Source organism: Ptychodera flava, chromosome 18 (assembly GCF_041260155.1).
Source record: "Ptychodera flava strain L36383 chromosome 18, AS_Pfla_20210202, whole genome shotgun sequence".
NCBI lineage: Eukaryota > Metazoa > Hemichordata > Enteropneusta > Ptychoderidae > Ptychodera > Ptychodera flava.
In genome coordinates, this window is record NC_091945.1 from 15,120,441 (window position 1) to 15,145,280 (window position 24,840).

At 39.4% G+C, this 24,840-nt stretch overlaps 1 protein-coding gene across 2 annotated transcripts; it reads right to left on the reverse strand.

Moving 5' to 3' along the window:
• LOC139116948 (uncharacterized) lies at positions 1–24,408 on the reverse strand. 2 transcript variants are annotated; one of them, XM_070679688.1, is made up of 7 exons: positions 24,161–24,408; positions 23,390–23,510; positions 8,400–8,589; positions 7,081–7,275; positions 6,116–6,202; positions 3,881–3,967; positions 1–2,264 (listed from the first exon to the last, which is right to left on the reverse strand). In XM_070679688.1, the coding sequence occupies exons 2-7, from the start codon at positions 23,414–23,416 to the stop codon at positions 2,191–2,193; spliced, it is 660 nt and encodes a 219-aa protein (XP_070535789.1). In that variant the 5' UTR covers positions 23,417–23,510; positions 24,161–24,408; the 3' UTR covers positions 1–2,190. The 2 variants fall into 2 exon arrangements, with proteins under 2 accessions (XP_070535789.1, XP_070535790.1); XM_070679689.1 differs by lacking the exon at positions 6,116–6,202.
• Between the last annotated feature and the right edge of the window lie 432 nt (positions 24,409–24,840).

Consider the following 24,840-nt stretch of genomic DNA (forward strand, 5'->3'; position numbering starts at 1 on the left):
TACCGAAAATATCAATATTTTATTGTAATCATTATCAGCTATACATAGCTCCATGTACAAAATTATAGACAAAAATAATCCCTAAATTATTAGCTGAATTTTTGGTATTTTTTGAGAGATTCACATCTGCCTGCCTGTAAAAAGACGCTAACACAAAGATGAATTTTCTTCTCAGGCGCTGAGTCATGCCAATGCCTTTACCTATCGTTGTGAGAGACCTTCTTTCAATGAAGTCTTTGCAAACGAATGCACAACTACGTCATTAGTGCACGAGGACGAATGACGTCATCATGCATCGGGTATTCTTGGAACGGTGAAAATAAGTAGTGCCCCGTAGGAACCGATATTTCGTGGACAGGCCACGATTAAACTTTTTTTATAGGAGCTTTGAAAGAGATTTGAGACTTTTTACAAGGGACAGTGAAATTATCTGCCAAGCATGACCTGGTTTAGGGGCATCTTGTACGCAGGAATGGCAAATATGAAAACACTCTACAGTTTAATAATTACCTGATAAAATTTACATAATTTTGTACAAGTTTATATGTTTGTGTGAGTGTCTGCATTGTTATGCCTGTCTGTCTATCTATCTGTCGGTCTGTCTGTCCATCTGTCTGACTATTGTGTTTATTTAAAAAAAGTCATGTAAAACATTAAGTATAATAAATTGGTTAGGGCAAGTTGGATCTGTAAAAAACACAACATTCTCGAGAATCTGAAATCACTAAGCCCGGGGAGTCTGGTAAGTTGTATTTTTTACAATTTGAATGAGAAACTGAACTAACACTCGCTTAAATTTTGTTTTCGACCCAAATGTACCAAATTGGTGGCATATTCAAACATGTAAATTTAAACAGAAATATCTTTCTTTAAATCGAGATTACTAAAATGACCATCATCCGTGTATTAACATGAACATTTTTATCTCATGGAGATTATTTTATCCAAGACAAAAATACTTCCCTCAAACTTATAAAAAAATCCTCCGATAGATATTTTTAATTATTCAATTTTTTTCGCACTAAAACGCGACAACTAACTCTGAACCTTCCGAAAAGTAAACATTGTTTCTGATTTCCATGTATTGAAAAAGGCGGGAAAATAATATATTGAAGAAAGCAGTACAACTTGACTGTGGGTAAACCCGTAAGTTTTTGAAAGTATACGACAAGAAAACGTCAAAACGTCTGGAAGGGAGATTCGTTACCATCAAATCAGGTTCGATATTCTACAGAAAAATTGGAATGATACAAATGGCACACAGAGAGCTGATACGTGAAGCCCTTCAGTATTTCTGCTTCTGTCGAATCGAAATTGCCTTCAGCAATAAGTGCCCTTCAAAAGTGGTTCGCTTAGTTTGTAAATATGTTGAAGTCTAAAAGTTGCTGGTTTCGTCAAAGTTGACCACGCTTTAATACCCGCGTCACGCTCTCTGTGTTCATTTTATATCACCCTTACAGAGGTCATTAAAGGGAAAACGTCGTCGGAACTGCGCCTGTGCGAGTTTCTTGTTCACAAACAATTATTTCGTACACGATATCCAGATGTACCTCATCATTATAGCTGCAACATTAAATTAAACGATGTGGATTGTGGCAGACATGTTTTAACTTTCATCAATCACCATCGTACCTTAGATACAGTGTTTACATTGGTCGTATGGGTCCCATACGACCTTTGAGCGCAGTCCCGACGACTGTATCCCTTTAACCTTCTATGGTTGCATTGCAAAAACAAAGTGCATACGGCGACACCCTCTTTCCTGAAGTTTCTGTTGACTCCAAAGCGGTCATTGAATTCCCTAAAAACCTACACTTTATCCAAATGCTGATATGACCGGTTCGATTTCCTAGATAATTACATTCTGTAAGAAATTGCGATGAAAACCCTTTATCGTGTAGGGATTTGATTATCAAATTGTGAAAACATCAAATTATACAAATTAATATGCAGAACACGATAAAGGAAATCTTTCCTTCAGAAGTGACGAAAGCAGAACGAAAATACAATAATTAAATATTAGTACTTTTGAGATTTTAACCGTACACGGTTTTTAAAATGTCGCAAATGCTAAAACCTTTTCTCAACAAAAACGATCGAAGATATTAACAGCTTCCCTCTACAGTGGTTGACAAATATGGCCGCCTTCAGCTTCTTATTGTCAAGATGATGTTTTTGAAAGTCTGTTCCTCAAGGTGTTGCAGAAGCCGGTGAAATTGATGGACTCTGTGTTGGTGCTGCTGTCGTCGCTGTTTCATCATCCCCTGCGAAAGAGAGAAAGAAAAACACAAATTATCACCTATGTCGGCATGAGCTATGGAACACCAGCGGGCGCTGTGATGAGCACGCCGAAATGCGCTCGGGGTCACTTCACAGGTAGTCCTTTTGCTACCGTCTACGGTGGAAAATATCATCGCGACATAACCCAAACTCCCAACGTCTGTGCCTGGCCCAACGTGTCAGTGCTCTTGGGCTTAGAACTTTCTGCAAATGAGAAAATCCAGATCATATCACCGATAATCGATATCGGACAGACGGAAGATGATAAACAAAACGAAGCCATTCGGGCTTCCCGATGTGTTTATATTAACGGGGATAATCACAAACTTAAACTTTTTTCCCGAGTGCGGCAAGCGACTGGCAGAATTTCAGTCCACTGTTCAGTGTGCCTGATGTCATTCATAGCCACACACAGAATCAAAGTGTGGTTTTGACAGAGACAATGCCCGCCCCCGGTACCGTAAAGTGTCAGGGTATTATACATCAACAAATAGAAGAGAACTATTGTCCACTCCCTGTCCGAACTTCGTGTTCGCCGATAGGTCTTATTACCCGTTCTATGTTACTAGTAATCAACGTAACTTTTATTATTGACACCGTTAACTTTTTATCGAGTCGTTAGCCAACAAGTATAAAGCGCGCCGTTTACACATCGCGCTCTCACGAATTATTTACGAATAAGGTAGGTTACAAGTTTACGATGTCGCGGCCTGGAACATGGTTTCGTAATGGACACGCAGATAAACCGTGCAAATACGAATAGGAGCATTATGCAAACGTTATCTATTTTATGGTGAAATTTGATTTTCATGCTTGTCAAACATAGTTACATGTGACCTGCGTTCTACCTTTCTTTGATTTAAGGACCCTAAACCGGGACTTTAAAACGATCGTACTGAACGCCGACACCATAAAAACTGCATTATGCTTGTTAGGCACAATCAAAGCAATCATTTTATTCGATGAAACCATTCAGATAGCAGAGCAATATGTCTGTCATAGGTCACCTCTCTCTCTCTCTCTCTCTCTCTCTCTCTCTCTCTCTCTCTCTCTCACTCTCTCTCACACACACACACACACACACCACACACACACACACACACGTATTGTAGCACCATGGTTATTTAATGATAAATTCTCTCTCTTTACACGAATACCATTTTCGCAGGCCAGAGCAATAATTTCCGCTCCGCTGACCTACGCAAAATCAAGTCGCCTTTTCGGCGTTGGGTGATAAGACTCGCCGAAGAGGGCGTGGTGTACGACGATGACGAATACAAGATGTCATCATTTTCAGTTCTGCCCTTTCTACCGATATGTAGTTGTCATTTATCAGACAAATTTCTCGCAAGAAGATGAAAATAAAGGTCAAGGTTCAAACTATTGGAATCTTTCGCGAGATCTCGTGGCCATGGGAACTGCGTTTTCTTCACGCCGGGAAAAGCGTATTCCCATGGGGATAGTCGCGTTGGACTGAACACTAAGAAGAACAACAATTTTCAAATGACAGCACGGTGACAGAACAATCAACAGGGACAAACAAAACACACACGGAACAGATGAGGTCACGTGGCTGTCACGTGGCGTCAAAGTTCTTAACCTTGTGAGACATTCATAGGGGTCGTCTCCATCATAGGGGTCGTCTCCATCACGTCAGCGGCCGTCGAAGGAGCTGTTTCGTCATCCCCTGAAATGAAAGGTCGGAACAGAAACAGAGTCGAGGTCAAAAGGTCTTGCTGTGATCCTTGCTGGTTACAACGTATTACGATTTCAAGTTGCAACTGCAAATGGGAGCCATTTTGCACAATTAATAGGTTAATGGACAGTTGTCGTGAAGTCACGACGAGAGTATGAGTGAGAGTTTGCTGTCACGCTGACTCTGTTTTCGCCATGACAAAGCTGGCTATATGGGGAAATGACATACGTGTCAAGTAGTTTTCACTGTTCAGATTCCCCGAAACAAAAAAAAAATCAAATCACGATCTGCATTTTGATGATGTCATCGGCGGTACACTTATCTCTGTTCAAGTTCCCCGTGGTTGGTTCTAGGTGTTCACGTGATTAATTTCAATTTCTCAGAATGGGGAAAGACGATCTCGCTCAAACCTACACCTCTAAGTATATTTATTGATTTGTTCAACGTTTTACATTTTTTAGGATGCTAGTTAAGCGTCGATATGTTTTAAAACTATCACCAATTTGATACTAATTGGATCGTTGCTAGCAAGGGCGTTTTAGTCCGTGCGCGTGCCATCATCAGGTAGCTTCGATCAAGCTTTTTTGTACCATATTTATTCATTTTACATATCTGTTAATTTGCAGCTTCGCCTGTGAGTTCAATCACCTTTCTGGTCAGAAGAAATGTGGGCGGTAATTTTCACAGCAAGTATTTTCATGGACGGGAGTCGAAAACTATTCAGTGACAATGTCTATGCGGACTTCTTACGAACTACGTGCGCAGATCTATGACCGCGTCACGTCGGAAAGCGTGCTTAGCCCTAGGATGATCGTGGTTATTGATAAAATCACGGTGAATCTATCCCACCGTGATGAAATGTAAGCTGGTGCAGCGTGACTTAACTGCCAAGAAGCAAAATGCTAAAAGTAAAGTGGATTTTCTGGTCGCTTTTCTGGCACGTTGATTAAAGAGGTGACTGACTCCTGAGCTCTAATGCACAAGATGGTTGCGTGTGTATGAGATTGTTTCCATATTCAAGGCACAATGACGTGAAGCAAGAAATTTGGACGGGAAAAAAGACTAGGGCCCAGTTTCTCGTACATATTGATTTTGTGACGTAACTTTGTTAATATTAAAAGGCATTTAAATCAACTAGGCTGTGCGCTGAACGCGATACGCTCAGAGTCGAGCAATTTGCCTAGTTTACTAACCAATAAGCTTAGTTGTTATTTCAAAAAATATCTTAACGACGCGATAAAAATACACCTCCTACATTAAAAAGCTCATATTAGTTAACGTTTTTTATCAGTAAATCGGTGTCAACTGGTGTAGTTCAATGTTTGACTTCGTAGCGTCAAGTTCACAGAGATCGAGCCATGAAATAACGTCAATTTTCTCTAAACTCTGCCACAGACACTGTGATGACCTAATGCTGAAATAGTTACGTCATTGCGCATACCTAGAAGACAGTATGACATGTTTATTCTGCGACAAACTCACCAGTTGACAAGCGAAATATGTCATATGAAAAACGAGTAAAACGTCCACTGACATGAAATCATAATTTTGAAAATCTCTAAAAACGTGCATACACAAAGATTCTGTAAGCGTGCATCAAGAAGGCAGAATGCGCCCTCAGGGACAGATACTCGGACTCTCAAACATACAATACATTTTGATCTACCACTTGTGGAGGCTAATTTGGAAGCTCATTGAGTAAATAAAGTTTTCGCCAGTTCATTTTTATGAAAATCGAAAATGTTGTTTTTTCCTCATAGAGTTAATACAGAGTTGGCGGCCATTTTGAATTTCAAGCGTGGGTAAATATTGCGTTACATGTATTTGTTTTTCTGGTACCAAAGTTTGCAAGATGTTACCCTAGGCCCGATTTTTATTCCTGATTTCGGAAGGATATAGTTTAAAGTTTAATTAAGGAAAGTTTTGCGAGAGTATGTCTTTCCATTTCGAGGCGCAAACTCCATTAAAAAGGCTTCGATCTCAAAATAATTTAGCCAAGGATCACACAGTGAAAATAAATGAAAAACAAGTGCAGTGATTTTTGAAAATGTCAACACACTGAAACTGAGGAATTAACACGCATGCAAAGTTTCGGTAAGTTCAAACACAAATTTGACACAACGTGCAGTTTTGTTTAACCTGTGGAATTCGTCACGGTTCCTGTTAACTCATATTCTGCACCAGTGGAAGTCATTGCCGTTGTTGTCATGTTTTCTCCTGGAACCTCTGAAAAAGAGGCGTTAACTAAGATTTAGCTTGTTCGTTTGATTTTTGTGTTTGTTGTTGTTGTTTTGGCTGGGGTGTTTGGTATGCTTTTGTTTTTGTTTTGTTTTGTTTCTTTTGGGGGAGGGGTTTTGGTTTGTTTTTTGAGGGGGTTGGGTTTTTTCTTAGCATTCAGTAAATCATAGCCTTCGGACTCGCAGGGTCTATGTGCACACTGAGCGAATCCGTATGTCAGAAGCATCCCTCCCAAGTATGCATGTTACATGCATTGACGTTAGAGGGCGTCACTGGAAGACAACTCCGAAATCAAATGTTTTAAAACGAGAACACTGCGGGCAAAAACGTCTTCCATCTGTTTGTAAGTCTCATCAAATACACGATTCGGTGAAAATGAAGTATCTACACCACCATTTGTACGGATTCCGTGGTATTTGCAATGTAACACAAATCAATCCGCCTACGCGTCTGCTGCAGTTTCGCCCACTTTTATCACTTGTTTGTGCAATTCTTGAAAAAAATACTGGATGAAACTGCTGTACGCAATGGGACTGATGCTGTTCGATTCCGGTTTGAAAATATTCCCTTGTCAAATAAAAGTCAGCCATTGTCTTATAAAAATAAAGTCTGTTTCATAGCATCTTTATAATCAACTTCACTCTTTGCGGCATCATCTTGAGGCGTTACCGTAAGAGTTATAAAGCACCGCGGAGCGGGAAGAAAGCTCGAAAATGGTTTCACAGCAACATTGGAAATCTGGCCGTACATTTTAAAACTTAGTTTTTACACACTATACTGTGGCTTTCACTTCAAGCTTAAGGGGTTCTTGTCATCAAACCAACTCTCATTAGACGGCATGCAAATATCAACAGATGGTTAAAAACCTTCGGTAACGTCAGCCGTTGGCGTCGTCAGGTCCATTGGCGGACTTGTATCTGTCATTTGCGTCGTCCAGTTCATCGATACAGAAGTGAAGTTGAACATCGTCGTTTCGTTCATTGGTTCTGACGTGCTGTCCATCGCCGTTATATTCATGGAGCCGACCGTAGTGGCGCCCTCTTCAGTGGTAACGTCATCCTCTGGAGAAAGAACAACCTCGACTATTTCCGTCATCACTCTCCAAAGAGGATAACCACCCAGCAGGTTTCCATCAAAAGCCACATGCAGTGTTAGCGTAATTATTATTCAACGAAAACCAGAAAACACTGAACACATCAGGCAGACAGTGCAGTTCACAACACGATCGACATTTGGCGAAGCTCTGTGTTAGTTTCTGTGTAAAATCTCCTCCATATTAATGGTCAGTCGCCGATTCGACGGCTGCATAGTGCAACATGCAGACATTTCGTAAAATGTGGCGTTTTACAACACTCACTGGACTTGTTCTGTAATCTCCTACCATTGGTATTGAGGTTAGATGTTAAAGCTTTACGTCACAAAAAGCGCTTTGCGTCATGGGTATAGGTTTGTTATTTTGTCATTTGAGGGGTTTAATTTGTTTTTGTTTGTTTATTTGTTCGTTTGTTTGTTTGTTTGTTTTTTCCATAGTTATTAGGTGACTGCACTTTGTCTAACCACTGTATTTTGTTCGGCCGCTACTGTGCATGCCACCAGAGCCGATCGTTCGCCAACGACAGACGAAAAGCAAAGCAACAAACAACGAGTACAAAATAACACAACACCAAAAACACAAACCGCAGCTGCAAGAAAGAGGTTAATTGGATGTATGTGTGTGTCAGACACTCTCAGTTTATCTGTTCTCTCTTAAATATGCAAGACGACACAACTGTGCAAACTTGAATGTACACATACATACATACATACATACATACATACATACATACATACATACATACATACATACATACATACATACATACATACATACATACATACTTACATACACATACACACATACACACATCATACATGCATACATACATACATACATACATACATACATACATACATACAGACAGACAGACAGACAGACAGACAGACAGACAGACAGACAGACAGACAGACATACATACATACATACATACATACATACATACATACATACATACATACATACATACATACATACATACATACATACATACATACATACATACATACATACATACATACATACATACATACATACATACATACATACATACATACATACATACATACATACATACATACATACACTCACCTGTGAAATAGAGTATAGTGAACAACATAACAGAGGCAACGACGACGAATAATATAGAAAGAAGGATCCATTTTCGGATTTTCCTATTCCTGAATGTTTTCTGAACGTCTCCAGGGGTCTGGAACTCGACATTCTTGTCAGTATATGGGTTCTCTATCGAATACGCACTTCCCGAAATCGCTGGAATACGCTGGAAACGAATATGAAAGGGTAAAAGTGTTAATATATACTTAATTTTTTATTTATTTATTTATTTATTTACTCATCCAACAGGCGAACCCAATTACAGGATGAGGTACCCATAACCCACTACCCCAATGGAGCACTGAGGAGTAAAGTGCCTTGCTCAGGGGCACAACATCGTGCTTGACTCTTGAGAACTCACCATCCATTGACAGTGAGTTCGTTACTCTGGAGTTACCGGGTCTTGAACTCACCGTCCTCCACTTTTCATACTTCTGCTTGGACAACATGGTGTGCACATAGTTTATTATATTCATTGTGACATAGCTTAAAATACTCATTTTACACTTGAACTCGTGTGTTTTTAGCCGATGATTATCAATAACATTTCTCTTGAATTTGTAACCATTTTACTGGACCTTCCGAAAGTCAATTTGCTTTTTATATATTGGGTGACAGTGTCTGTATCCATGAGTTTGACAGTGCAAACAATATCGAACGCGCACGGTAAAATACCGGCTGGTAGTGTATACAACTTCAACGAGTGAGTAGTTCAAAATTAGTATAAATGGGTTGAGCACTCCTGTATTTAGAACATTGCCAACTTCAATCTAATTTAGCAAACAGTCCTCAGTGTAACACATTATCTTGTATTGGGTGGAACGTTAGGGGTCTGAAATATAAATGGAATGATAGCGACTTTGTTTCATTTATTCGTAATTATGACATCATAGGCTTTGTCAAAACATGGGCAACTGAAATAGGTTCTTTTGCTCTCGATGGCTACGTTTGTTTCGAATCAGTTCGTCCACAATTATCCTCTAGAGGAGGCGTCGTCTGTTTTGTTAAATGTGATCTGAGTAATTGTGTGAAACAACTCAAATGTGATCTGAATGATATTGTATGGCTCAAATTAGAAGAATTAAACAAGTCAACTGTACTTGGTATAGTCTATATAACTCCAGAGGGATCATCCAACTATCGAATGATGATATTTTCACTCATATTGAAACTGACATGATTTATTTTCGTAGTCAGTACAGAGATTGTCAATTTATGCTACTGGAGCTTTCAATGCAAGAACAGGTGGTTTGGATGACAGAATCACACTAGATGGTATTGATTATCTACCTATAGATCCAAATACCTATGTAAATGATAACATCGAGACAAACCGTATTAATTGCGACACAGATTGTAATGTTTACGGCAAGCATCTGGTCGATTTATGTAAATCATCGTCGTTATGCATTGTCAATGGAAGAATTCCTGGAGATCAAACAGGTGAATTTACTTATATTGCAGAAACAGGTCAAAGTGTTGTTGACTATGTAATTGTTTCTATTTCAATTTTTAATAAGATTGTGCGTTTAGAAATTGGTAACCGGTTGGACTCTGACCACTTTCCTTTGTCAGTTATAATCAATGTCAATTTTAACGATAATAATGAATGTACTTTATGCAACAATGTAAGAGCTATAGCTACTCTAGATAAGAAATTTATGAAGTATAGCTTTGATGCTGAAACGTTTGTAAATCAATTTACTCAACCAGAAATGGAATCCCTTGTAGCAGCATTCTATGATTCTGTCAACTCAGATGACGATGTCAATAGTTCTGTTTGTAAATTTATTGATTTATTTTATGCTGTTTCAAAACCATTATACCACCGTAGAAAAGTTTCCTCAACAGAAAGAGGTTGGTTTGACGAGGAATGCCGTCGCACCAGGAGTAAAGTCTACGCCAAATTGAATGTCTACAGAACTACGAAGAACTGTCAGGACCTTCAAACGTACAAGAATCTGAAAGCGGAGTATAAAAGGTTGATTAAAGAGAAAAGACAAAGACTGAACTCAAAGAGAATTGCCGAAATGAAATCGCTGCTTGAGGCAAACGATTCGTCTAAGTTTTGGTCTTTCTTTAAAAATTTTCGTAGTACTCCACCCAAATCAATCTCTAGTAGCGACTGGTTTGGATATTTCTATTCGCTTTTTAACCCCGAATATAGTATCAATAGTGAGCCCTTTAGTGGTTTGTGGGAGGAAATGGAAAAAGAAGTGAGCAAGATTATGAACGACGAGACGGCAACTTGTCCAATTAACGATCCTGATGATATAACTAGTGATATAATTGATCAGCCCATAACTGAAGCCGAAATCGTCCAGAGTATTAAGTTCTTGAAGAATAACAAATCCCCTGGTATTGATGGCATCCCCGCAGAATTTTTTAAGCAGTGTTGTCACTTAATCACGCCTCTATTGTGTAAGCTATTTAATAAGATTTTCAGTAATGGTACTTTTCCCGAATCATGGTGTGAAGGCATAATTTTTCCAATTTTCAAAAAAGGGGACAAAGGCCAGGCAAAAAACTATAGAGGTATCACGTTACTTCCAATAATTAGTAAAATATATACAAGAGTTCTTTATAATAGATTACAATTCTGGGAAGAAACTGCTGCCCCTCTCCGAGAGGAGCAAGCCGGGTTTCGAAAAGGCTATAGCACAGTGGACAATATTTTTATTTTACACACGCTTATACAAAAATATATTGGTCAAAAAGGGGGGAGATTTTACTGCGCATTTATAGACTTTGAAAAGGCCTTCGACAGAGTGTATAGAACTGCCATGTTCTACAAATTGGGTAAAGCAGGCCTTAAAGGTAAAATGTTTAGAGCTCTGATGGCAATTTATGCTCAAGTAAAATCTTGTGTACTTGTTAGTGACAATTTGACTGATTTTTTCAATTGTCCATATGGCGTTAGACAGGGATGTATATTGTCACCTTTTTTGTTTTCCTTTTACATTGATGACTTGTATGAAGAGTTTAAGAAAGATGCATGGATAGGCGGGTGTTCGTTGGGTTTAATTGAAATTTTCTATATCCTTTTTGCTGATGATTTGGTTTTACTAGCAGAAAGTGCTATCAAACTGCAGAGACTTTTAAACCAACTTGAGTTGTATTGTAGAAAATATAAAACAAAAGTCAATTTGGACAAAACTAGTATAGTGGTCTTCAGAAATGGTGGACCACTACGTAATTACGAAAAGTGGTTCTATAGGGGAGAACGGGTGTCAGTCGTGTCATATTTTAAGTATCTAGGCGTTGTGTTTTCTTGCAGTGGCTTATGGAGTAAAGCACAAGAGGTCTTGGCAGACCAAGCCTCGAAAGCTCTTTTTTTGCTCTGTACTAAGATTAATTACTTTAGAGATGAAGCTATTGACATATGTTTTAAACTTTTTGACACAAAGATTCTCCCTATTTTGAGTTATGGTTGTGAAATTTGGGGACACATTGAAGGCCGAAATATCGAAACTGTCCATGTAAAATTTTGTAAGAGATTAATAAGACAAAGAAGACATGTCATAGATGCAGCTGCCAGAGGAGAACTTGGGAGATCAACACTCAGATCCATAAGACTGCCCAGAATGGTCAAATATTGGCTGAGGCTTTTAAAAGCGAACTCTGATAGGTACATTTACCATGCATATAATGTACAATACGCAATGGCAGAACATGGTAAAAACTGCTGGGCAACAAGTCTTAAAAATATTCTTTTCTCGTATGGTTTTGCAGAATGTTGGTTCAACCAGGGAGTAGGGAAGGAAGACATGTTTTATTCCCAATTCAAACAGCGTTGTAGAGACATTGACATACAGAATTGGCATGATCTCATAAGTAATTATAGTAGGCTCTCAACATACTCTTTATTTAAAACTTCACTATGTATTGAAAGCTATTTTCACATCCCAATGAAACCTATTTTCAAAACTGTACTTACCTCATTTCGCATCTCATCTCATACACTGAATATCGAAAAGGGGAGACATACTGGTTGTGCAAGAGAACGAAGGGTGTGTCCATGTGACAATGCAACAATTGAGGATGAATTTCACTTTCTGTTGGTATGTACTTTTTACAACGACCTTAGAAAAAAGTATATTCCCCAATTCTACCATTCCCACCCAAATATGGAGAAATTTGTACAATTATTGAACACAAATAAGACAGAAATTACCCGGAATGTCTGTAAATTTCTATTTTATGCTTTTAAATCACGCAATGATGCTCACTCTGTAACATAATACACCTTTGACTGTAAATGTATTTTTGTTCTGACTTAAGGCACGTAGGGCCGGTGGCCTATAGTGCAAAATAAAGATTATTATTATTATTATTATAAAAGACAGTCGAAAGTGAAAACACAATCGTGCCGCTATGATATGTTATGAAAGAAAATGTTCGCATGAAGGTCACACGGCATAGTTGCCTGCGAAGTGAAGTCTCACTTATTTAACAAAAAAATTCTACGTTATAATGTCAATTTTCTGACTAACTGGCGCTGAGTGCTTATATACATGAATCATGGACCGCCCTGTGAAGTAATTGTTGTCATAGAAAGCATAGGTCACTCTTTCCAACAAAGGCGAAAGAGTTTCATTTGTTTGACCGACGTGGTCATCACGTTAGTTCGTGACGTCACGTCACTGCGTGACCCAAAATGACTTGTCTACCTATTAAAATGTCACTGGTGGTCGTGTCAAAGAATGCGCAAGATTGGAAGCTAAAGTACGTATGGTTCGGCTTTCAATGCCAGGGAAAGTTTCTAGATTGCAGTATTTCTGACGTCGAACAGTTAATCACGTGTTTGATAGGTTAATGGCTCTTATAATCCGCTGTAAAGGAAAGAAATTGGTGGTTCTCCACTAGTAGGCTGCTTGACGGAAGCCGCCATTTAAAACTTGGTGTACCTTGTTCGAAATGCTCCATTTATAAATAAGAAAGTGTAAATTCCTGCACGTCCTGGTTGATCCCAGTACAAGTATCAGGTACCACAAACGAGTTTATGAGTACCCACGCATTTTTTTCAATCAAAATCGACATGTATGCCGTTCTTTTCAACTTTTCCCTTAAGTACGTGCCGTCACTCATAACAGGCCCTGTGCATACAAATCTACAAGAATTTTCAACTGTTCGTACAAGAATTCGTATCGGAAGAATTCTAAAATCAAATAGTACATTCATTCAACACCGTTTTGGGCCAAAAATGAAATTCTTTATAATTATAATTCCTTCTATTACAATGTCGCCACACTGTTTTGATTAAATTTCCCTGCGATTGATCACAAATTATGGCAGCAGAACCACTCAAATCGAAAAATCGGTTACCCTGAAGTTTTTTGTTATTGTATGTTAATAGCTATTACTCAGAACGGTGTACTAGATTTCACCAATGAATACACGTGACGTTACATAATTTGAGAGCGCTCTCCCTATTCTAATACATATATTGCATGCTTAGTCTCTGCATCACAGAGTCAGGCAGAAAAAGACATTTGGATACAGGGTGTGGAGAAGTTCTTTCCACGTTTCTTGCTTAGTTTGAATAACGGGGTGAGCTCACCTGCTTCTGCTATTTGAAGTCAAACACTGCAACACCGGCAGACATATTATGCAAATATTATTTGTATGCCATAGTCAAGTACATGCACTTCAGACTTGAGTGAACAGATACATGCCTTGCAGACAGGCGCACGTGATTACAAACTTTGATGTTGGTGCTTTTCAATTTGTTTTTAACAGTAACACCAAAAGAACCATTCTATTGTTTTCGATGCATGCTCTCAACCGCGATGGTATAGATTTCAAGGTCAAAGAGCCGCCATGCTGGAATATTTCGTAAGTTTTGTGACAATCTGGTACTGCAACCTGGTATCGGGCAATGTTTTCCGCTTGGCGGGGCGTGGGGAATTTACCTTTGGTTGCGGACAGTAAACAGCCGACCTATTACGCATACAGCTTGGTGTGCAGTGATTTAAATTTTTAGAGGTCTTTTTTCCGGCCCGAGGGATGGCGATGATTTTTAGGTGATTAGGAGATTACAGACTTGCCGCAGGGTTCGTTGTCCATCGGAGCTGAGGTTTAATGAATCAAAGTGGCGACAGACCCACACACTCGTAAAAACCACACGCCTTTTGATAGTTTGAAGTACGCGCCTCAAAAGTGAAAGACTCAAACTTTTGCTCAAGCTTTCCCCAATAAAAAATTAAAAAGTTTTCTTACCAAATCAAAAATAAAAATCAGGGATGACCGTACAAAGTTTGGTACCAGAGAAATACATCACCTTACATTTACCGGTTGTTTTTCTTGAAATTCAAAAAACGGCCGCCATCCGTGTCTTAAGGGACTGGACACAAATTACAGGGGGGGGTGGGCCGGTGTTTTTTGGGGGTGGGTCGCCATTTTTCGCGCAAGCATTTTTGAAGGGTCATAAAATTTTGTGCAAGCCTATGGGGGAGGGTCACCTTTTTTCATGCATCAAAGCTGAAATTGCATGTGCACGTTATGGAATACTGAAAAAAGAAAAAATACCTCCTGGCACTTTCATTTTCTGCCATTACAATTTTCGGCGCGCCCTTCGGGCGCAAATTTCAGGTATAATAAACAATGTGTTGATGATCCAAGCAGCCACATTGATTTAAGTTGTCATGATTTCTACTTATTCAACACTATTGTGCATAACTGTCCCTATAATGACTCTTTCAATAACAATTTGGGAGATTACTTATTTGACATCATTCTCCCATTGACAATACATTGGGTATAGGTCGGTGTCAAATGTTCATGTCGGTGTATGTACATTTTTTAATTTTTTGAGGACATTGACAGAATACAAACTGTTCAGAATAGTGCATAGTGTCATCAATAACAACTGGAAGCTTCAGGTCGAACAACTTTTGAATAACAATTTAGGATCAGATAACCTATGAGTATTTGTAGTTTCCTCATAGCCTACAATGTATAGTGAATCAACATTTTGGTGAAATTCCAAAATCAAATTTCTTGCACAACCATTGACTTGAAACCACTCTAGTCTAATCATGAATATTAATACTAATGATTAGGTGTACATAAATGCACAGGTTTACCAAGTTTTGTATTGGAAAAAAATTATTCATAGTTTCCTCATAGACTGCCATGTATAGTGAATGGACATTTCAGTGAAATTCCAAAATCAAATTTCTTGCACACCCATTGACTTGAAACTACTCTAGTCTAATCATGAACATTAATACCAATAATCAAGTGTACATAAATGCACAGATTTTCCTATTTTTGTATTGGAAAAAGATTATTCATAGTTTCATCATAGACTGCCATGTATAGTGAATCGACATTTAAGTGATATGCCAAAATCAAATTTCTTGCACAACCATTGACTTGAAACCACTCTAGTCTAATCATAAACATTAGTACCAATAATTGAGTGTACATAAATGCACAGATTTACCTATTTTTGTATTGGAAAACAATTATTCATAGGGTTTCACCATAGACTGCCATGTATAGTGAATCAACATTTCGGTGAAATTCCAAAATCAAATTTCTTGCACACACATGGACTTGTAACCACTCTAGTCTAATCAAGAACATAAATATCAATAATCAAGCATACATAAATACACAGATTTGCCAAGTTTTGTATTTAAAAAAATTATTCATAGTTTCTTCATAGACTACAATGTATAATGGATCCACATTTCATGCGAAATTCCAAAAACAAAGTTATTGTACACAGATGCACATTTTACCACCCTCTTCTAATCAAGCACAATTATGTCAATTATTCACGGTCCATATATGCACAAATAGTGCAAATTTTTAATTCTGAAAATTTTTTGACAGTTTTGTCATAGACTCCCATGTATAGTTTTGTCATAGACTCCCATGTATAGTGGATCAACATTTTGAGAGAAATTCCAAAATCAAATATCTTGTTCACATGTGCACTTGTAAACAACCCATGCTAATCAAGTATATCTATATCCGTTATTAAACATCTGTATATGAACAGATATAGCTAGTTTTATACTGGAAAATACACGTTCGTAGTTTTCTTATAGTCGACTACATGTATAGTGAATCAACATTATCGATAAAATCTAAAAATTACATTTTTTGTACAGGCATGCACTTTTTACCTGCCACTTCAAGCAAAGTACATTTACATGAATTATCACACACATATGATTTGATATTTTTGGACAACGCGTTATATCGGCCACATTTTGCCTTCCTTTCGGGAGGGCGACTTAAAAAGTATAGCAAGTCAGAAGGGGGTCTTTAACTCATTGCGGGTTTTTTTGGGGGTATTGAGTAACAGGGGAGGGTCACTTATTTTCATGCACGGATAAGGGGGAGGGTCACTAATTTTTGTGCATGAACTTTTGAAGGGTCACTATTTTTTACGCAGCGGTTTTTCGAAAAACACCGGCCCACCCCCCCCCCCCTGTAATTTATGTCCAGTCCCTAACTAAGACGTTTCGATTTGCGGTAAACTACGAAGGTGAAATTACCTTACTCAGGCTGCTTGAGCTTTAAAATGAGCTCTCACAAGCGGTAGATCAGAAAGTTATAGGAAAATATCATGAAGGGTGCGAATATCTGTCCTCGATACGCATTCTACCTGAAATTCTGTCTTCTTATTTCCCTGTCCTTGATTACCAACATTACAATGTAAGCTTACACAATGCAGGGTTTGATGAAAGAAACAAGTCGTGACCTCATATAATATATGTTGGCATGTACGGGCTGTTTCTTCTGTCGGTCTCTCAGCAGCCTCGGGGAGTACAACAAGACACCGTTGTTGTCACAAATTATGAATGCTCACACGCCATGACTGTCCGGGAAATTTCTTGCTCTAAGCAGCCTCGGGGAGTACAACAAGACACCGTTGTTGTCACAAATTATGAATGCTCACACGCCATGACTGTCCGGGAAATTTCTTGCGTCACAGTCAAAGAACAGCTGTTTCTCCAGAGAAAAACACATTCGATACGAGCGCCCTCGGCTCTGGCAACTTGATGGCAGACAGTAGGGACCCACAACACTGTCTGATGACACCAGGGGGGGCCTTTCCATCTACCCGGTGAATGTTGAGATTTATTGTAAACTTTTTTCGTTATGTAATATTTGGCTATGTGCTGACTGAAGTGAAAAGAATGATGGTTGGGTTTCGACACGCTCCCTTTGTGGAGGGACTGTGGTTTCGAGGACGTTCGTTCTGTTGCTTTAACTTTGTCTGAGATCTTCCGGGTGGAATTTCTAATGAACTACTTTTTTAAAACCCTGAAGGGGAGCTGTCTTTACTGGCTAATTTTGAGAAAGCGCACACGTTGGTGTTTTCACGTGTACTTATGCTACTCTATCGAATTTTGAACGATTAGACTTTGGATGGCAACACACTACGATTTGAAACTTTTCCGTCCCAACGATAAGTTCCCCCCTCCTCATTCTCTGCCAGAGTACTCTCCGCTTCCCCTTTCACCACTGCTCTTTACCTATAGTCTTCGTAACAGGGTTTCCCCGCCTATCGGAAAACTTTGGAGAACGACCGAATCTTACTCCGCGTCATCGCGTCAGTCCGTAGGGTGATTTTCAAGATATTCGCAGTGGAGAGAAATTTCCTCGTCTTCTATTAAGGAAAGTCTGCCCGCACGCCCGTTACCCGGTCGCTGTAACTGAGAAGATTTGCCCGCTCGCAGGCTGATACGTGAAATTGCTCTCTTCTCTGCACCCTCTCGCCAAGACTCGCGTACGAACGCCTTTTTGCACTGACAGGTTTTCGGCTGCCCCATCGAGAACAACATGCGCTCACCTGTTATGAGCCGGTGCAGTAGTTAAACGTTATTTTAATGACAAACTCATATTCATCTTACTGCATAAATGTTCACAGCACTGTGTCCGGATCGTGCTATAGAGAAAGTCTGTCGGTCAATGATGCAGTGTCTACATACTTTCAAAGTATGCTAAGAAATGTGGTCAAAATATGGATCCAAGATGAAGAAATTATTCAATTAACTGAATTAATTAAATTAAACGAGCCCCCGACCTAACGTCAAAATCTAAATTGTAAACATTCGTTCTTGTCCACTAAACCCGGAACCACTGGACAATGTCCTGTCGAGTCGGCGCAGGATGGTGCCTGGCGCAGACAGTCGGTTGTATAATACGAAATTTGCATGTGATTTGGTTGCATAAATTACAAACAGTTCAGATTATACACATTTGTGTTAACTCCATGATGAGATGTTGACACGGCAATAAGGCCGCGTTCAAAAAAGTGGTGAGGGGGGGGCTGGAGGAATTCAGGGGGGGATTCGAAAATTTTTGGGGTAGTCGAGGGGGGACTTGAAAGTTTTGCTCTGCCTATAGGGAGGGGACCTGAAAATATTTGACTCCCAACATTTTGATGTTGTCCAATGGTTCTAATGTTAGTAATAATTAAACAAAATCTAGAACCGTTTTGTCATATTTTATGTCTTTAATCTCGAAAAAGTCTAAAATATATGAATACCATTAAATTTTCGTAGAACAAGTTGGCCTTGTAATAGGGCAGGAGCCACAACTGTTGATAATTTTTAATATTAAACAATGCAATGTATCAAACACAGTTTCTTGGTGTCTCTCTATAGCATGCTGAAAAAAAAATATTCAGTTTGTCAACAAAGCCCGTTTGTCTAAATATTGGTGATAATTGAATGATGCAAATGCACGGTACACGTAGGCTGTGTTGGCAAGCTGAATATTGGATAGCTCAACATTCTGTAGGGAATAGAACAAGAGCACAATTGTATAAACTGAACAAAAATATTGTCAAAATAAAAGTTAATACAACTACTGCCCTGCTACTACACACTGGCAGTGACAGTGATACATGTAGCTCTGACTCTGATGTAGTTTAAGAAGAGTTTCGGTCATTGGACACTCAATTGACAGTGAAAGCTACATGTACACAAGATCCGCCCAGAGAGTAACACTTAGAAGACTAGGGGACTAACAGTTACCATTGATTTGTGAATTCTGGCATATGAGAACAATCAAATATTAGAGAAAAAAGATGGGGTCACCATAATTGATCTTATACAAATGTACGATGAAAAGTCAGTTTTTCTAAAATCACTTAAAATCAATATATAAAACCATTCATTTCAAGTTCATGCAGTGAATGAAATTTCCACATCTCATTGTACCAATAACAAAAAAGTAAAATTTATGGAAAAATGTGTGACTAAATGGAATCTTTTATTTCTTATCAAATTTGCCATTATTACACCAAAAATTTCTGAGACTAAAACATTAATTTCATGGAATATTTTAACCTTCCAGTATTGTCAATTTTGTAGAACATTTTATAAGTGGCATCTAAGTTGTATATGTCTTGTACTTTTGAAAAAAAAATTTGGTAGGTCACTGTGCTCATTTTTTCACAATTTGGTTAAACGTAGCTAGGAATACACAATTTTCATACTCTCTCATGATTGTCATTTTGTGTACTTTTCAACTGGTGCCATTGAACTGGCCAGAGTTGGATAATCTCAAGTCGGCTTAGACTGAGAAATCAAAAAGTTCACTGATGCTTTTAATAATTAATCAATTTAAGAACTTGCCCTAGGTATATGGCTCTACAACCTGCTGATTAGAGATAGTGTTGAACATCTGCGTGCAGAACGACACGTTACATGTTTTTTTTTACTCTGCGTGCATTCCTAATAAATATGCCGCTATATGGTAATTGGGGGGGGACTGGAAATTTTTGGAGGTATTGAGGGGGGACTTGAAAATTTTGAGGGTATTGAGGGGGGATCTGAAAAAAAATAAGATTTCAATCGCGATTCCTCCAGCCCCCCCCACCCCCCCACCCCCCTCACCATTTTTTTTGAACGCGGCCTAAAGCAAAATGACAGTCATGCTCTCAATTGAAGTATGATTGAGGTAAGGCGGATCATGGAGTCTATAGTAAGTACCTCCATTGGTGGATCGACGGTCCGTACAGAAGAAATCGCAAAGAATGACAATTCACTTTAGAATCACTCTCTTCATTTCAAATTGATAAAATGATGACCTGTGACTGCAAAAATTAAAGGATTTGACAATTTGTAAGCATGATGTCGGATTTAATGCTGTTGACATTGAGATCGACAGGGCAAAACCATCGCATGACGATGGAATGACACCGTTCTCGGGAATGAGATGAATTCACTGTCTATTGACAGGAGGCCGGGCTCCGAGCACACACCGAAATACACTATGGGTGGCGTAAAGTCATTGTACTGTCCAATGATTGGATATTGATGAGACACAGATAGGACAAAGAGGAGAGCTGCAACTGTGCCGCAATCATTATTCAGTGGGGTAGTATTTGAAAACCGGGAGTCATATGGTACTGCTAGGGCTGAATTTCAGGGAACCGCAATGCCAACGTCATCGTTATTAACTGTTTTCTTAGGCGACTTATCTGACGACCAAGAACTCTGATGTGATGATAAAACGACAATTTCTAGCACCGAACCGAACCTGACCGAACACTCAATCCACTGTTGATACCTTGTCTACCCGGAAAGACTTGTTAGTTTGCTGTAATTTGAATGCCAGAGCAAATATTTAAATGAAAAATATTGAAGAATGACCAGGTAGAGAGAAAACAACATTGTACTGTTATTTTCTCCTCTTCTTTCAGATTTTCCTTTGTTTCGTTTTCCGTGCAAGCATCATAGTTTGCAATTACTTTTTCTTAGACTCCAGTTTTTAATTAGTTGTAGCCTAATTTCAGAAACTTTGTGTAACCCAGGTGTAACGGAATGTCATTTCTTCTGTAAGAAGCATGGCGAACCGCTATAAGTAGCACACACAGATGGGTAAAGGTTAATGTGTTTTGTATTATGAATATCGCCGACACCTGTATCTGGGTGCCAACCCCCGGTGCCGACTTGACCTTTTTGGAAATGGCCACCATATCATATACCGTGCACACACCTTTATTCTAGGCGAGGCCTTATAAGGGGGCATATTGCAGACACAATTTGACCTATACCATGCGATTTAGGTTTCAATATCAACTTTTAATACTAATATGGCTCTACGAAAATATCCTTTCTGGCGGGGGGGTGTCTAAGTGGGCATTAAAAGACTTTTTCTGGACAACGGGGATTGTGACGAAATCAGGTTAACTTCTTTGATCAGCTCAGAGGTTGTTAAACGACCTACTGCTACAACAAAGACTGGGGTTTATTTCGGTCGCTCAAATTTAGGGCGACAACCTGAACAAATCTTCACCGAGTGAATGACAATAACTGAATGAATGTCCACAGGTCATACAATCTGCGAGCGAAAGCAAAGAGTTCGTCTCGGTCGAAGAAATCTAGGGCGTGAGCACCGACGGACAAATTTTCTTTGCGAACCAAAGACGGTGACTCAATAACACTGAGTCAGAAAAATCTAGGACCCAGCCCTATCGATTTTCATAAAGGCATGTCGCGCGACCTGTTTATGGCATTGTCATATCTGAGAAAGGACCGGGGCTGAGGACACTCTTCTTGCGATTGGTGAAAGCCCCACAATTGTTGGAAAGAAAACATGGCGGACTCCGTTCGCTACAAGTAACCCTGTTTTGTCGTTTATATGAGCTATCACTTGTCAGTGGCCCCCTTTCAAGTATGACGTGACCCCAGGAACAAAACCGGTTGACCCCGCTTCAGTTCCCGATACCTCTTTGATAATGAGGTTGTTTTCTGCGGCCGAGCCCAGCCCCTCTCATATAATTGACGAAGCCTCGTTCCATAAGTAACCCTGAACAATCGTCCAAGGCCGTTCTCGCAAGTATTCGCCATGGTTGAAGGTCAAAGTTTAAGGAACAATTTTCAACAGAGTTACCTGAATAAGTCAATTTGAAGCGAGTAGCTAATGATAGCCAGACAGTTAAATCCTAATTTCCCTTGGCGCGTACACCTGCGTGATTGTTTGCGAAAAACAAATGACATATTGATAATTTATGAAACCCTGTGTATTTAAATTGACAAATAGCTGTATCAGACTATTTACAACCTAAACGGACATTTAGGTGGCTTTTGAAACAAAATTCTGGATCGGGCCAAGTAATCGCCAGGGGCTATGTTCAGACTTTCGAGAAATATATGAAAATTGAATTTCCGAAAATAATGGTTGACGTGACGTCACGAGTATTTCATCGGCAAATCAATTTCTTGGTACATGTCGATTTCTAATCAATGAGATTCAAATATTTCTGTTTGATACTTGTTTGTTTTAATTTGACTGATTTTTAATTTATTTATTTATATATGTATTTATTATTCACTTGAACTCCCGCTTTAGGATAGCAACTGACCAATGAAGAATGTAGAAGCAAAATTTAGTCACCCATCAAAACTTGAAACTTAGGACAACTCATGGATTAATTGAAAGTGACCGTGACCGCTTATCAGTAAAAATGCGCAAAAACTTCGCTTCAATGTGGTCGGTGCAGTTCCGAAACGAGCGACCTCAACTACGATAGTCGGAATCGGATTACACGTTTACACTGGCGACGTATGTTAACCTTTTTTTCTACCTAAGTTTTCTTGACGCGACTCGCCTTCAAGGCAACAAACATTCACTGGCTTAGTCATTTTGGAAACTTTCAATAGAACGTGGGTTTGGTTAGAGAGCACACTCCCTCCAGTCACGGAGTGGACTGTGGTTAAAGCTGACCTACCACCTCCCCCCCCCCCCCCCCAAATCTGACATCACTGACCCGAAGCGATCTATTTACGACTGTGGGTATTAAGGGTAATTTACAATTTTCAAAAGTTTAATAGGGTCATTTTGTAGACCTTGTCGTATAGCCTTTGAAACTTAGTGCACTTTTGTGCACACATACTTGATCAACCCATACGAATACAGTGTCATATAACCAGGCCGCAAAGTCACACAGCTACCCCTGGGCCAACAACGCTCAATACAGTTGAACTTACCTGTCCCGGTTTCTTTGGGTTGGCCATTTTGTTCCTTTTAGATTGTCCTATCAGTGTCCCGTGTGTCCTCCACTTTTGTTACTGCCCCGACTACTTTTTTTTTTGTGCCAGCCGTGCGTCCCTATGGTATTCAAAGGAGAGTTTGGTTGTATTATTGTTCAGTGTATAGGTGCGCACTTTCTTAAATTCCGCCGGCGAATTCTTAGTTGTACCTGTTGACCTTCGCCGTCTCTGTCGTAAAACTCCTTCGAATGTGGTCAAAATGGCGCTCGATGGTTGCCCGAAACGACTGTTTACATTATCTTTCCCATGTGAAGCATCCGAAATAGGCAATAAACCAACGGTTAACACGGAAAATGCGCTCTTGTGTACTTTTGACACCGTGAAATCGATCATTTCACGACGCGGCCATAAAAAGAGGGTTAGGGTTAAAGTGCGATTGAAACTCGTAGACGAGGGATTTACTGTGTGTTTTGCATAGCTCAATATTGATGCAAGGAAAGTCGGTCCACTCATGAAGTTGTATTGTTTCATACCGAGCGGATTCAACTGTCCGTCCCGTTCAGTATCGATGCCCAGGCGGCTGCAGGTGGTTCAAGGTGAGCCGACAAGTATTTCTTAGGCGTTGGCTTTGCGTTGACAGTGAGCAGCATAAGTAAAACACGTATTTTTTTAACACTGACATCAAAGCTAAGCAGCGAAGATCGTCGAGAGAGAACGTTTCTTCTGAAAATATTGTACAGGTTAATCACTTTAATTGTCTTGGCTTACCTGTCAGTGATTTTCGTAGTACGATCTTGAGAATTGTCTTGTGAGGTGCAGACGGATCAACGCCCAGTGTGTATGTAAATCTTCTCACCTGACCTCTGCCCTTCGGTGTAGTTGTCGTATGTGGAGCACTTTTCCCCAAAGATCTCATCAATCTAGTTGTGGTGTGTTTACTCATGAAATCTTTTACGTTATAACTGCACACGCAGCATACGTCAGTCGTACACACGAGTCACGTAATGCGTACCTGTGAACGTCCGGTACGCAATGTAATAATGATGTTTTACAATATTGATTTTGCGATTAAGTTGATAATCTGCGCGACAAGTCCCAAGCTACTGGAGTAAGGTATACCCTCTACTTCACTTGTGTGTATTTATGACGGTGAGTTCATAGCAGCCTGCAGGTTTTCTCTACGCATTCCTTCTTTGCAAAATTGCCCGGGCTAGGATGACAGCATGCACGACATAGTAAAGCTACAGTACGCTGTCTATGGACGGTGTTTTGGAGTGACCGTGAACGAACATGGCGATAGCCTACAGAAAGTCACATAGGTCGAACGTTCACATTCCTTCGAGAAATTTGACAAGTCAGATATCATTTTAAAAAAGATCGGTCTTGGAAAATAGAACAAACAACGACAAAAAACAAACAAAACGCACAATGTATAAACTTGTCCTTTT